General features: G+C 40.0%; 1 protein-coding gene across 5 annotated transcripts in view; it reads left to right on the forward strand.

The window, feature by feature from the left end:
* Window positions 1-15,333, forward strand: part of PAX7 (paired box 7) — a 142,221-nt gene that overhangs the window by 74,911 nt on the left and 51,977 nt on the right. For all 5 annotated transcript variants that reach the window (XM_073656173.1, XM_073656176.1, XM_073656172.1 and 2 more), the window contains exons 5-7: window positions 1,946-2,145; window positions 3,419-3,584; window positions 5,710-5,906. In XM_073656173.1, coding sequence (XP_073512274.1) covers window positions 1,946-2,145; window positions 3,419-3,584; window positions 5,710-5,906 — 563 coding nt within the window. The remainder of the gene's footprint in view (window positions 1-1,945; window positions 2,146-3,418; window positions 3,585-5,709; window positions 5,907-15,333) is intronic.

Below are 15,333 nucleotides of genomic sequence, written 5' to 3' on the forward strand. Positions count from 1 at the left end.
TGATTCTGATACTTCCCAGGAAAAAAAAAAAATCACACCTAAAAATAAAAGAATGCAACATCAAAACCTAATATAGACAAAGTAACAAACAAAAAAAAAAATCACACCTAAAAATAAAAGAATGCAACATCAAAACCTAATATAGACAAAGTAACAAACAAAAAAAAAAATCACACCTAAAAATAAAAGAATGCAACATCAAAACCTAATATAGACAAAGTAACAAACAAAAAAAAAATCACACCTAAAAATAAAAGAATGGAGCATCAAAACCTAATATAGACAAAGTAACAAACAAAAAAAAAAATCACACCTAAAAATAAAAGAATGCAACATCAAAACCTAATATAGACAAAGTAACAAACAAAAAAAAAATCACACCTAAAAATAAAAGAATGGAGCATCAAAACCTAATATAGACAAAGTAACAAACAAACAAAAAATCACACCTAAAAATAAAAGAATGGAGCATCAAAACCTAATATAGACAAAGTAACAAACAAAAAAAAATCACACCTAAAAATAAAAGAATGGAGCATCAAAACCTAATATAGACAAAGTAACAAACAAAAAAAAATCACACCTAAAAATAAAAGAATGGAGCATCAAAACCTAATATAGACAAAGTAACAAACAAAAATAAAATCACACCTAAAAATAAAAGAATGGAGCATCAAAACCTAATATAGACAAAGTAGCAAACAAAAAAAAATCACACCTAAAAATAAAAGAATGGAACATCAAAACCTAATATAGACAAAGTAACAAACAAACAAAAAATCACACCTAAAAATAAAAGAATGGAACATCAAAACCTAATATAGACAAAGTAACAAACAAACAAAAAATACGTTTCTGGGTTATTTCTGTGCATTTCATGTCCTAAACTGGTAAAACCAGGCGGATTTGCCCATCACTTTCCTCCGGACTCAAACATTTTCATTAAAAGTCGGCTAACCTGAGAACGATAAAGTCACATCCCCACTTATTCTGTTGCCTTCCCTGCTAAGAGGATTATGTGAAATTACTGAGCAGCAAATATATAGACAAGGTGGGCATATTTCCAGAGATTATCTGGGTACGTGTCCGCGGCTCAGAGCCGGGGAACATTAATGGTTCGGAGATGGGGGCTGTTAATTGTATCATTATGAAATAATAAGGATGAAAGGCATTAAGCAAGTTCTCCAATATCTTTACTTCTAAACTCATTTATACCTTGAGATGTGCGCGGTTACACTGACTCCAGCTCACAGCCGGAGGGCGCTCACTTTGGTTCTGTACAGAAGCCCAGAGCGTACTCTTTTTTTTTTTGGTCTTTTTAGGGAATTTATAATTCAATTTTTGCAAATATGAGATGTCGTAGCAAGATCTAACTCACTTGTATCCTTCAGAATTTGGTAAATTAATCCAAATCCCAATGTATCCGCAACACATGGAGTGTCTTATGTCCACTTCTATGAGTAGCAGAACGGTCTTCCCAAAAATTTGCATTAGAAGATGCCTTTTTTTGGAAGGTGTAACCTGCAATAAGAATGAGAACGTTCCTTCAATAAAAAAAATGTATATATATTCTCATACGCAGACAATTTTGGGTGTAGCATTTACATTCTCATATTTCTTCAATTATATAAGCTTTTTTTTTTTTTTTGCAAAAAAATTAATTAAGCATTTTTTGCAATGTAATTTGTGTTTTAGACCCTCACCATTATAAATAAACTGTGAGGGAATAAGAACATTATTACCAGGAAAGCCGTATAGGAAGCATCGACGCCTTCACATGCACAGGTGTACGGCTTCTGCAGCTTTCAAAACAGTACACCTCAATAGAAATAAAGGCATTTACTCAATGACAGCAAAGGTGGACAGTGATTGTACTTTACAGACCGAAAAAAAGGGAATGGATTTGGAAACAGATGATAATAAACCAGTATTGTTCTTCCATCAGGGAATCGTTTGGATGAAGGGTCAGATGTGGAGTCAGAACCGGACCTTCCTCTGAAGAGGAAACAGCGCCGCAGCCGCACAACCTTCACCGCCGAGCAACTAGAAGAGCTGGAGAAAGCCTTCGAAAGGACACATTACCCAGATATATACACCAGGGAAGAGCTAGCACAGAGGACCAAGCTCACCGAGGCCAGGGTGCAGGTATGCATCGCGGGGTCCCTGCTCAATGGCGTCTACTTTATTACTTTTTTTTTTTAGTAATTGTAACTTTTACTGAAAGATTCAACAAGAAACAGGCTTGAAAAAAAGTAATAAAGATTACTTTGTGATATAGATGTAACATATTATGCTATCCAAATTCCTTATAAAACTAAAAAACAAAGCAGGATAGGTAAAAGACATACAAACAAAAGGGAAAGGAGAGGAGTAAAGGTATTAGGGACTAGAGGGGGGACGGAGCTATATGACCTAATGAATATAAGTGATGCAAGCTGTTGATATGACCATACAAAGTTCTACCCAAATAACTTTCCTACTTTATTAGTTTTCTTTTAAAAAAAAAGAGCAATTAGCTGTTATTTTTTTTTTTATCTAAATGGATATAAATCCTAATGTGAATGTATGAATAAGGCAAACATGCTGGGCACTGTGTCTGTGTACATAGATACAGAGCAGGTGCTACAGAACTTGTGGGAATTCTTGGACAAAGGACTGTATTTGACGGCGTAACTTCAGGTCAGATATGGACACAGGCATCCAAGGGGTGAAGGGTGTGAACAGATTTGTGAATATAATAGGGTCTCTGGAGGATGGGGGGGTGGGGGTCGGGTGGGGAGGGATTGAGCATGGGGTACAGTGAACTATAGACAGAAGTACGAGGATTGGGTTACAGGCTGCCTGCAGAAGAGAAACAATATACAGAATGTATATGGAAATATCTTGTCTCATGAGCTAACTCTCTAATTGTGTGAGATAATCACAGCCTCTGATACCCTGGGGTTAAGTCTATGGTGCAATATGCCCCATCGGTAGAGTCACCAGAAAGCACGATGGTGCAGAGGTCCTATGGAGGGTCTGTGAAGTGAAATCACCTTCTCAGCTGGGCTTCTGGGAAGACGTTCTTGCATATTTCTCTTCCACATGAGCCGATTAGCCCCGGCCTCTGGCAGCTTGTCCAGCGGACCTGCCAGTGTTCCTGCAGCAGCTGTTTGGCGCATTCCTGTCCCTTTCCTCACGCTAACATCCTGGCAGCTGAAGAGCGTTCCCATCGTGTTCGGCCCGACCACCCCACTGCAATGTCTTCAGATACAACACAGCACTTTAATAAAATTGTACTCTGGACGCCATTATTCATCTCCTTGTCTTGAATCTGCAGTAAATTAGGATGTCGCCATTTATATATTTGCATCTGTAATTATTAAAGTTACTACTTTTTTTTTGCTAATCCTACTAGTTTTATCTCTGCCCACTACAGGTCTGGTTCAGTAACCGAAGAGCAAGGTGGCGCAAACAAGCAGGAGCCAACCAGCTGGCCGCCTTTAACCACTTACTGCCTGGTGGTTTTCCTCCCACAGGAATGCCTTCATTGCCCCCATACCAGCTCTCCGAGGCGTCGTACCCAATGGCCAGCCTCTCTCAAGGTCAGGACCGTCACTCTTATGTTTTGGCTTTGGATTATAAAGCTCTTCCACGTTGTCGAGTAGATTTGTTTGTGAACTTTTGCTGTGGTTCCGTCACACTCACATATATATTGCCACACGTATTACATCTGTATAGGTGAACGTACCTAAAGCATGGGTCATACTCATCATATCATGGGTTATACTCATCATATCATGGGTCATAATCATATCATGGGTAATACTCATCATATCATGGGCCATACTCATCATATCATGGGTAATACTCATCATATCATGGGTCATACTCATCATATCATGGGTTATACTTATCATATCATGGGTTATACTCATCATATCATGGATCATACTCATCATGTCATGGGCCATACTCATCATATCTTGGGTTATACTCATTATATCATGGGCCATACTCATCATATCATGGGTCATACTCATCATATCATGGGTTATACTCATTATATCATGGGCCATACTCATCATATCATGGGTAATACTCATCATATCATGGGTCATACTCATCATATCATGGGTTATACTTATCATATCATGGGTTATACTCATCATATCATGGATCATACTCATCATGTCATGGGCCATACTCATCATATCATGGGTTATACTCATCATATCATGGGTCAAACTCATCATATCATGGGCCATACTCATCATATCATGGGCCATACTCATCATATCATGGGCCATACTCATCATATCATGGGTCATACTCATCATATCATGGGCCATACTCATCATATCAAGGGACATACTCATCATATCATGGGCCATACTCATCATATCATGGGTTATACTCATCATATCATGGGTCAAACTCATCATATCATGGGCCATACTCATCATATCATGGGTCATACTCATCATATCATGGGTCATACTCATCATATCATGGGTTATATTCATTATATCATGGGCCATACTCATCATATCATGGGTAATACTCATCATATCATGGGTCATACTCATCATATCATGGGTTATACTCATCATATCTTGGGTCAAACTCATCATATCATGGGCCATACTCATCATATCATGGGTTATACTCATCATATCATGGGTCATACTCATCATATAATGGGTTATACTCATTATATCATGGGCCATACTCATCATATCATGGGTCATACTCATCATATCATGGGCCATAATCATCATATCATGGGTCATACTCATCATATCATGGGCCATACTCATCATATCATGGGCCATACTCATCATATCATGGGTTATACTCATCATATCATGGATCATGCTCATCATGTCATGGGCCATACTCATCATACCATGGGCCATACTCATCATATCATGGGCCATACTCATCATATCATGGGTTATACTCATCATATCATGGGTCAAACTCATCATATCATGGGCCATACTCATCATATCATGGGTCATACTCATCATATCATGGGTTATACTCATCATATCATGGGTTATACTCATCATATCATGGGTCAAACTCATCATATCATGGGCCATACTCATCATATCATGGGTCATACTCATCATATCATGGGCCACACTCATCATATCATGGGTCATACTCATCATATCATTGGTTATACTCATCATATCATGGGTCATACTCATCATATCATGGGCCATACTCATCATATCATGGGCCATAATCATATCATGGGTAATACTCATCATATCATGGATCATGCTCATCATATCATGGGTTATACTCATCATATCATGGGTCATACTCATCATATCATGGGCCATACTCATCATATCATGGGTAATATTCATCATATCATGGGTCATACTCATCATATCATGGGTGATACTCATCATATCATGGGCCATACTCATCATATCATGGGCCATACTCATCATATCATGGGTCATACTCATCATATCATGGGTCATACTCATCATATCATGGGCCATACTCATCATATCATGGGCCATACTCATATCATGGGCCATACTCATCATATCATGGGACATGCTCATCATATCATGAGTCATACTCATCATATCATGGGCCATACTCATCATATCATGGGTCATACTCATCATATCATGGGTCAGGGCCTAGTCCCAATCACCACATTTAGGATATCACCCAACGTTCATGTCTCTGTACCCATAGATGGAGGGAGCACGCTCCACAGACCTCAGCCTCTTCCCCCGTCATCCATGCATCAAGGAGGTTTATCTGCAGCAACTGCAGATACAGGAGCCACCTATGGAGCCAGGCATAGCTTCTCCACCTACTCCGACAGCTTTATCAATCCAGGAGGTCCATCCAACCATATGAATCCGGTCGGTAACAGCCTCTCCCCACAGGTAAGCAGCGGTAGATCCATTAATCCTTCTGGAAAGCAGAAGCGGTAAATGTCCACTCCCCAGTCATCTATCCCTCCAGACTCTTGTATCACAGTCAGGTGTTCAGATGACACATTACGTAACAGGACAATAATTGGGGTTCTTGCAGTCATTGTAGTCCCATAAATATCTGTAGCGTATTACCCTTTTAATATCCTATTTTTGGTATGGTTGCATAGATGGTGCAATTAGCTTTGAAAAGGGTGCACGTATTTTTGCAAAGTCAGTTATTAGTGCAGTGTTGAGTAAAGTCGGAAAGCAAGCAACTTGTATTAAACATCATCTAGAGCAGGAATCCTTACGTCAGGGTACATTGGGAGTTGTAGCTTTGCAGGAACTGGAACGCTAATGTTTGCGCAGGATGCTCTGCGAAGTATATACCAAGAGATACTTAAGTCAGGTGAAAGATGTAGATAATGTCATCAGCACATGTGCACGATATCAGGAGCACTGTACATTATACTGGACACTGGAGGAATAGAAACTAATTATCAGGAGCACTGTGTATTATACTGGACACTGGAGGAATAGAAACTAATTATCAGGAGCACTGTATATTATACTGGACACTGGAGGAATAGAAACTAATTATCAGGAGCACTGTACATTATACTGGACACTGGAGGAATATAAACTAATTATCAGGAGCACTGTATATTATACTGGACACTATGAGGAGTAGAAACTAAATATCAGGAGCACTGTATATTATACTGGACACTGGAGGAATAGAAACTAATTATCAGGAGCACTGTACATTATACTGGACACTGGAGGAATATAAACTAATTATCAGGAGCACTGTATATTATACTGGACACTATGAGGAGTAGAAACTAAATATCAGGAGCACTGTATATTATAGTGGACACTGAGGAATAGAAACTAATTATCAGGAGCACTGTATATTATAGTGGACACTGAGGAATAGAAACTAATTATCGGGAGCACTGTACATTAGACTGGACACTGAGAAATATAAACTAATTATCAGGAGCACTGTACATTATACTGGACACTGAGAAATAGAAAGTAATTATCAGGAGCACTGTACATTATACTGGACACTGGAGGAATAGAAAGTAATTATCAGGAGCACTGTATAATATACTGGACACTGTGAGGAATAGAAACTAATGATCAGGAGCACTGTATATTATACTGGACACTGTGAGGAATAGAAACTAATTATCAGGAGCACTGTACATTATACTGGACACTGTGGGGAATAGAAACTAATTATCAGGAGCACTGTACATTATACTGGACACTGAGAAAAAGAAAGTAATTATCAGGAGCACTGTACATTATACTGGACACTGAGAAATAGAAAGTAATTATCAGGAGCACTGTACATTATACTGGACACTGGAGGAATAGAAAGTAATTATCAGGAGCACTGTATAATATACTGGACACTGTGAGGAATAGAAACTAATGATCAGGAGCACTGTATATTATACTGGACACTGTGAGGAATAGAAACTAATTATCAGGAGCACTGTACATTATACTGGACACTGAGAAAAAGAAAGTAATTATCAGGAGCACTGTACATTATACTGGACACTGAGAAATAGAAAGTAATTATCAGGAGCACTGTACATTATACTGGACACTGGAGGAATAGAAAGTAATTATCAGGAGCACTGTATAATATACTGGACACTGTGAGGAATAGAAACTAATTATCAGGAGCACTGTATATTATACTGGACACTGAAGGAATAGAAACTAATTATCAGGAGCACTGTACATTATACTGGACACTGAGAAAAAGAAAGTAATTATCAGGAGCACTGTACATTATACTGGACACTGAGAGGAATAGAAAGTAATTATCAGGAGCACTGTATATTATACTGGACACTGGAGGAATAGAAACTAATTATCAGGAGCACTGTATATTATACTGGACACTGAGGAATAGAAACTAATTATCAGGAGCACTGTATATTATACTGGACACTGAGAGGAATAGAAACTAATTATCAGGAGCACTGTATATTATACTGGACACTGAGAGGAATAAAAACTAATTATCAGGAGCACTGTATATTATAGTGGACACTGTGAGGACTGAGATCAATGTCGGGGAGTATTGGCAGTCGCAGATACTGAGCTTTTTACAGATGGAATACATTAGGGACTATAGGAGTTAAGGCCATGCTCATTAAAGAACAGAAAATTACTTTTTCCACCCTTTTTTTTTTCTTGGAAAATATTCTAGATATCCAATATCTCATTATCTTGATCTAGAATGTCATGCATTTAATCTAGTGTAGTTAATTGCCAGCACTGTGTGGCATATCGGCCACACAAGAATAAAGCAGGGTTAAAACTGGGATTGCACAGCGCCTCGTAAAAGTCAAGTCTGCACCGCGATGGAACCTTAGAAATGCATCGGCAATGGTCGAGGTTGTAACCGGAGATACATTTGCAGCCTTATTTTTGCTACATCGCTCCGGACGCAGAAATAATTACCAGTCTGTAAATAGATCAGTTTTAGAAATATAAATGATGGAACGCACACAGATCTGCTCTCGCTCGTCCCCCCGATTCTGTCCTAATCTTCTGATCCAGCCCACAGCACTCTCGCTTAGTTATGGCGGAAAGCTGAAGAACGGACAGAAAGAGATAATCTATAATATATTAGGCGGCGTGATTTCCAGTCGTTGATTTTATGTTTGTTGCGTTTATGTTAAACACCAATGTAATTGTCTTTATAGAGGAATAGTTGCAGTTGACAAATTCTGGAACATTAGCATCACAATTGTCGATTATTAGACTGTAAACCCGCACGGCGTTTCTATAACATGGCGCGGTGCTGTAACCTGCTTGTGCGCTCGGCGATAATCACATGGGCCTCTTGTACGTTCTCCCCCTTTCTTCCTATCGCGCCCGGCTTCTTTTCTTTTCCAAGGCGCCACGCTTATAATAGGCATTTAAAATGAGACTTGCCGGGCGCGGGAAGGGGTGTTAAATACTACAAAATTAGAAAAAAAAAAAAAAACTGATGCAAATCATTGGTAAAGAGAAAATTATGTGCAATTACCCGGCGATATTGGGCAGCTCGGCCCACCCTCGACCAACAAGATCTCATTAACAAGCAGAAAATAAGATTGTAATGGTGTGTAAAAGAGCTGAAAAAATGAATTTCAATGCTGCATTTGTCCACAATTACCCCCTCGTTCACACATATTTTATTGCAATTTTTTTTTATTCTTCTTAATCTTTCCATCCCTCAAAGCAGATTGGCGACATCCTAGCATTACAGAGGCTGAGGGAGCGAGCATTAAGGATTTTTTCCTCTCTGAAACTCAACCCTGCTCCCTGTTTCTTGCCGGCTGCTCTGTGTGGATAAGGCAGTGGTAGTCAGACAGAGACGACAGGGCTCAATCCCGTCCATTATTAATATATAGATGTCAGAGACGACAGGGCAGAGGAACGCTCTGTGCTGCTGTGATTGTTCAGAGTCCGATAAAACAGAGCTGCGTCCCTGAAATCCAAGGGGCTCAATCCCGTCCGTTATTAATATATAGATGTGTCCGTCATTATCTTTCTTCTTGGTTGAGTTATAGATGAAGAGCATGAAATGACCAGAAACAAAACAAAAAAAACTTTTGCACTATTGTGTCGAGTGCAGGGAGTAACGTCAACTTTTTTTTTCTAAGCAGATCATCTCTTAAAACATATAAACCTATCGAGATATGGGATGCAAATGTATCCAAATGTATTGACAAATACTTAATAAACAAATAGAAATGTATCATAATGTATAGACACTGTTTATCTTGTTCTTTCTGCTTACTATGTATACATTATATAGACACACTTCTATTTGTCAATACATTTTGATACATTTGCATCCCATATTATTTGCACTTGATAAGTTTTGATACCCTTCTATTTTTCAATAAATTTTGATACATTTGCATCCCATATTATTTGCACTTGATAAGTTTTGATACCCTTCTATTTTTCAATAAATTTTGATACATTTGCATCCCATATTATTTGCACTTGATAAGTTTTGATACCCTTCTATTTTTCAATAAATTTTGATATATTTGCATCCCATATTATTTGCACTCGATAAGTTTTGATACCCTTCTATTTTTCAATAAATTTTGATACATTTGCATCCCATATTATTTGCACTTGATAAGTTTTGATACCCTTCTATTTTTCAATAAATTTTGATACATTTGCATCCCATATTATTTGCACTTGATAAGTTTTGATACCCTTCTATTTTTCAATAAATTTTGATACATTTGCATCCCATATTATTTGCACTTGATAAGTTTTGATACCCTTCTATTTTTCAATAAATTTTGATATATTTGCATCCCATATTATTTGCACTCGATAAGTTTTGATACCCTTCTATTTTTCAATAAATTTTGATACATTTGCATCCCATATTATTTGCACTCGATAAGTTTTGATACCCTTCTATTTTTCAATAAATTTTGATACATTTGCATCCCATATTATTTGCACTCGATAAGTTTTGATACCCTTCTATTTTTCAATAAATTTTGATACATTTGCATCCCATATTATTTGCACTCGATAAGTTTTGATACCCTTCTATTTTTCAATAAATTTTGATACATTTGCATCCCATATTATTTGCACTCGATAAGTTTTGATACCCTTCTATTTTTCAATAAATTTTGATACATTTGCATCCCATATTATTTGCACTCGATAAGTTTTGATACCCTTCCATTTGTCAATAAATTTTGATACATTTGCATCCCATATTATTTGCACTCGATAAGTTTTGATACCCTTCCATTTGTCAATAAACTTTGATACATTTGCATCCCATATTACTCGTACTCGATAAGTTTATATGTTCTGCTGAAAGAGGGGATTACATTTATATAGAGGAATATATGCTCCATCTCTTAAAATATGCTGATAAGTAGTAGTAGTACTATGCAAGTAGTGCTGGAAGGGTTAAGCAAACTTTTAGTAAAGTTTTAATCACTTTTCTCACTTTTATGTTTCGCTGTAACACAGTAGCCATGGTTAGTTAAAAGTACATGGTAACATCTGCATTCACAGCAATTGCTTTGTAGTGTTATGGGGATCAATAAGGTATCGATTTATTCCACAGTGGCCACTAATTCCATATGTTTGGAACACAATAAAAGAAAAAAAAAACTCTTCAATCTACAGAAGTTTTTATATTACAACACTCCTACTAAAACTCAGTGTGAACACAAGAATAAGGTCTAATGAATACACCTGAAGTCCGATATGGTCCAATGGTCATCAGCCTGACACTCAGCAAACGCTGGTATTGCATCTGGATGGGGGGCGATACATTGTGGCATTTTCTGTCTGTATCAGGACGTGGGCATCTATCCGGTATTTTATTGCAGGGTTTTACACTCCACACTAACATCACATGGAGGAATCTGCGATGCTGGGTGATGGGAAGCCACCTGCTGCCGTCACTCAGGGTATTAAAAGCTGCACATTCCTTTACACATGAGAAAAAATATATTTTCTGAGGCCATAGCTGGGATTTCCTCGTGTCCCCAGAGAAGGAAGATTTCTAGTTGGGCTTTTTGCTTACTTAGAAAAAAAATGCACAATATAATTTATTGAGTGCGGAGTTTGTCTGTAGAAAAAAAGCGTTCATTAACAGCTCATAGTCGTTCCATGCAGACACGTCAGCATCATGCCGCACATTTACTACAATCATTAGTGGAACAAGTGTCCAAAAGTCACAAAACAGATCAGGAACTATTTGTAGCTGCAAATCAGTGGAGGTCTAGATAAGGTCCAGAAGACCAAGCAAAATTTTAGTGAGAACCGCTTGTAGGATTTCTAGAGAGGCAAATCAGAACCCCACGCTTGACTGCAGAAGACCTTCAGAAAGATTTAGCAGACTCTGGAGTTGTGGTCCATTGTTCTACTGTTCAGAGACATCTGCACAAATATGGCCTTCATGGAAGAGTCATCAGAAGAAAACCTCTCCTGTGTCATCACCATAAAATTCAGCGTCAGAAGTGTAAAAGAACATCTAAACAAGCTGATGCATTTTGGAAACAAGTCCTGTGGACCGATGAGGGTAATATACATATCTTTGGCCACAATGTTCGAAGGTATGTGTGAAGAAAAAAGAGCAAAGAATTTCAGGACAAGAACATCCTGCCAGCCATTAAGCATGGGGGAGGATCAATTATGCTTTGGGGTTGTGTTGCAGTCAATGGCACGGGGAACATTTCACGGGTAGAGGGAAGAATGGATTCAATGACATGTCAACAAATTCTTGATACAAACATAACAGCATCTGTAAAAAACGGAGGTTGAGAAGAGGATGGCTTCTACATATGGATAATGATCCTACACACGTCACAATCCACAATAGACGACCTCAAAAGGTGCAAGTTGTAGGTTTTACAACGGCCCTCACAGTCCCCTGATCTGAACATCATTGAAAATCTGTGGCTAGATCTCAAAATAGGAGAGGAAAGCAAGACGCCCCAGGAATCTCACAGAACTGGAGGAATTCTCCAAGGAAGAAAGGAGGAAAATCCCTCAAACAAGAACTGAAAGACTCTTGTCTGGCTACAAAAAGCGTTTACAAGCTGTGATACTTTCCAAAGGGGGCGCTACTAGGTACTAACCACGCAGGGGGCACAAACTTTTGTATCGGCCCATTTTCCTTTTTGTAATTTTTAAAATGTAAAAGATGAAAAAATTTTTTTTTTTTTGCTTAAAATATAAAGGAAATTACATTTCCTCTATTATAAGCAATTTTTTAAAAATCCCCGTTGGAAGAGTCCATGGACTTATAGAAGGCACCATAGTGAAGTGAAGGGGGCGCTGTGATCAGAAAGTTGCCGCAAGTTTGACCTGTCTGATATCTATCTATCATCTATCGCTGCCCAAACTTACAGGGATTTTCCAATATTAAAAAAGGCTTCCCCAAATGATTGAATACTTGTAAAAAAACATATGCAGCAGGTACTCACCCTATCCCGGTACAGCAATAGCGCTCCGATATGGTCTCTGTGTTTTGGCTGCATTAGTGACGTCCCGTCAACAGCGAATATCCCTGCTGCAGCCAATCACTAAGCTCAGTAGCTAATGCTGGCTACATCCGCAGTGTTGCTGAGCTTAGTGACTGGCTGCAGAGCTGACGTGTGCTTTACTCATAACATCACTGCTGCAGCCAATCACTACGCTCAGTAGCTAATGCTGTCTACATCCGCAGCGCCGCTGAGCTTAGTGACTGGCTGCAGAGCTGACGTGTGCTTTACTCATAATATCACTGCTGCAGCCAATCACTAAGCTCAGTAGCTAATGCTGTCTACATCCGCAGCGCCGCTGAGCTTAGTGACTGGCTGCAGAGCTGACGTGTGCTTTACTCATAACATCACTGCTGCAGCCAATCACTAAGCTCAGTAGCTAATGCTGTCTACATCCGCAGCGCCGCTGAGCTTAGTGACTGGCTGCAGAGCTGACGTCCGCTTTACTCATAATATCCCTGCTGCAGCCAATCACTAAGCTCAGTAGCTAATGCTGTCTACATCCGCAGCACCGCTGAGCTTAGTGACTGGCTGCAGAGCTGACGTGTGCTTTACTCATAACATCACTGCTGCAGCCAATCACTAAGCTCAGTAGCTAATGCTGTCTACATCCGCAGCGCCGCTGAGCTTAGTGACTGGCTGCAGAGCTGACGTCCGCTTTACTCATAATATCCCTGCTGCAGCCAATCACTAAGCTCAGTAGCTAATGCTGTCTACATCCGCAGCACCGCTGAGCTTAGTGACTGGCTGCAGAGCTGACGTGTGCTTTACTCATAATATCACTGCTGCAGCCAATCACTAAGCTCAGTAGCTAATGCTGGCTACATCCGCAGCGCTGCTGAGCTTAGTGACTGGCTGCAGAGCTGACGTGTGCTTTACTCATATCATCACTGCTGCAGCCAATCACTAAGCTCAGTAGCTAATGCTGTCTACATCCGCAGCGCCGCTGAGCTTAGTGACTGGCTGCAGAGCTGACGTGTGCTTTACTCATAACATCACTGCTGCAGCCAATCACTAAGCTCAGTAGCTAATGCTGTCTACATCCGCAGCGCCGCTGAGCTTAGTGACTGGCTGCAGAGCTGACAATGAGATCGAAGCAGCGGCTCCACACTGTACCTGCTGTTTTTTTTTAAGAGGAAAACCCATTTATTACTGGCGAAGAACTGGAAGCTGTAAAGGACTTCAACCTACTCGGATCAATGATCCCTGAAGATGCAGCGACGACACCGGACGTCAATAAGAGGAGAGCTGTGGGCAAATAAGCAATGAAGTCACCGGACAAGGTCTTCAAATCCAGGAACATTTCACTGGTGAAGACGACACGGCTCGTACATAGTCCGGTCTGTTCTGTAGTAATATATAGATACAAAACCTGGATGATAAAGAAACAAGACAGAAGAGCAATCGACAGCTTTGAAATGTGGTGGAGAAGGACCTTATCAATACCATCGATGGCAAGAAGAACAAACCAAGCCAGAAATGTCACTGAGAGCAAGGATCACCAAGCCAAGCATGTCACTGAGAGGAAGGATCACCAAGCCAGACATGTCACTGAGAGGAAGGATCACCAAGCCAGACATGTCACTGAGAGGAAGGATCACCAAGCCAAGCATGTCACTGGAAGGATCACCAAGCCAGACATGTCACTGAGAGGAAGGATCACCAAGCCAGGCATGTCACTGGAAGGAAGGATCACCAAGCCAGGCATGTCACTGAGAGCAAGGATCACCAAGCCAAGCATGTCACTGAGAGGAAGGATCACCAAGCCAGGCATGTCACTGAGAGGAAGGATCACCAAGCCAGACATGTCACTGAAAGGAAGGATCACCAAGCCAGACATGTCACTGAGAGGAAGGATCACCAAGCCAAGCATGTCACTGGAAGGATCACCAAGCCAGACATGTCACTGAGAGGAAGGATCACCAAGCCAGGCATGTCACTGGAAGGAAGGATCACCAAGCCAGACATGTCACTGAGAGGAAGGATTACCAAGCCAGACATGTCACTGAGAGGAAGGATTACCAAGCCAGACATGTCACTGGAAGGATCACCAAGCCAGACATGTCACTGAGAGGAAGGATCACCAAGCCAGGCATGTCACTGGAAGGATCACCAAGCCAGACGTGTCACTGAGAGGAAGGATTACCAAGCCAGACATGTCACTGGAAGGATCACCAAGCCAGACATGTCACTGAGAGGAAGGATCACCAAGCCAGGCATGTCACTGGAAGGATCACCAAGCCAGACATGTCACTGAGAGGAAGGATCACCAAGCCAGGCATGTCACTGGAAGGATCACCAAGCCAGGCATGTCACTGAGAGCAAGGATC

Source organism: Phyllobates terribilis, unplaced genomic scaffold (genome assembly GCF_046119375.1).
Source record: "Phyllobates terribilis strain yellow unplaced genomic scaffold, ASM4611937v1 Scaffold_12__6_contigs__length_324123572, whole genome shotgun sequence".
Classification (NCBI taxonomy): Eukaryota; Metazoa; Chordata; class Amphibia; order Anura; family Dendrobatidae; genus Phyllobates; species Phyllobates terribilis.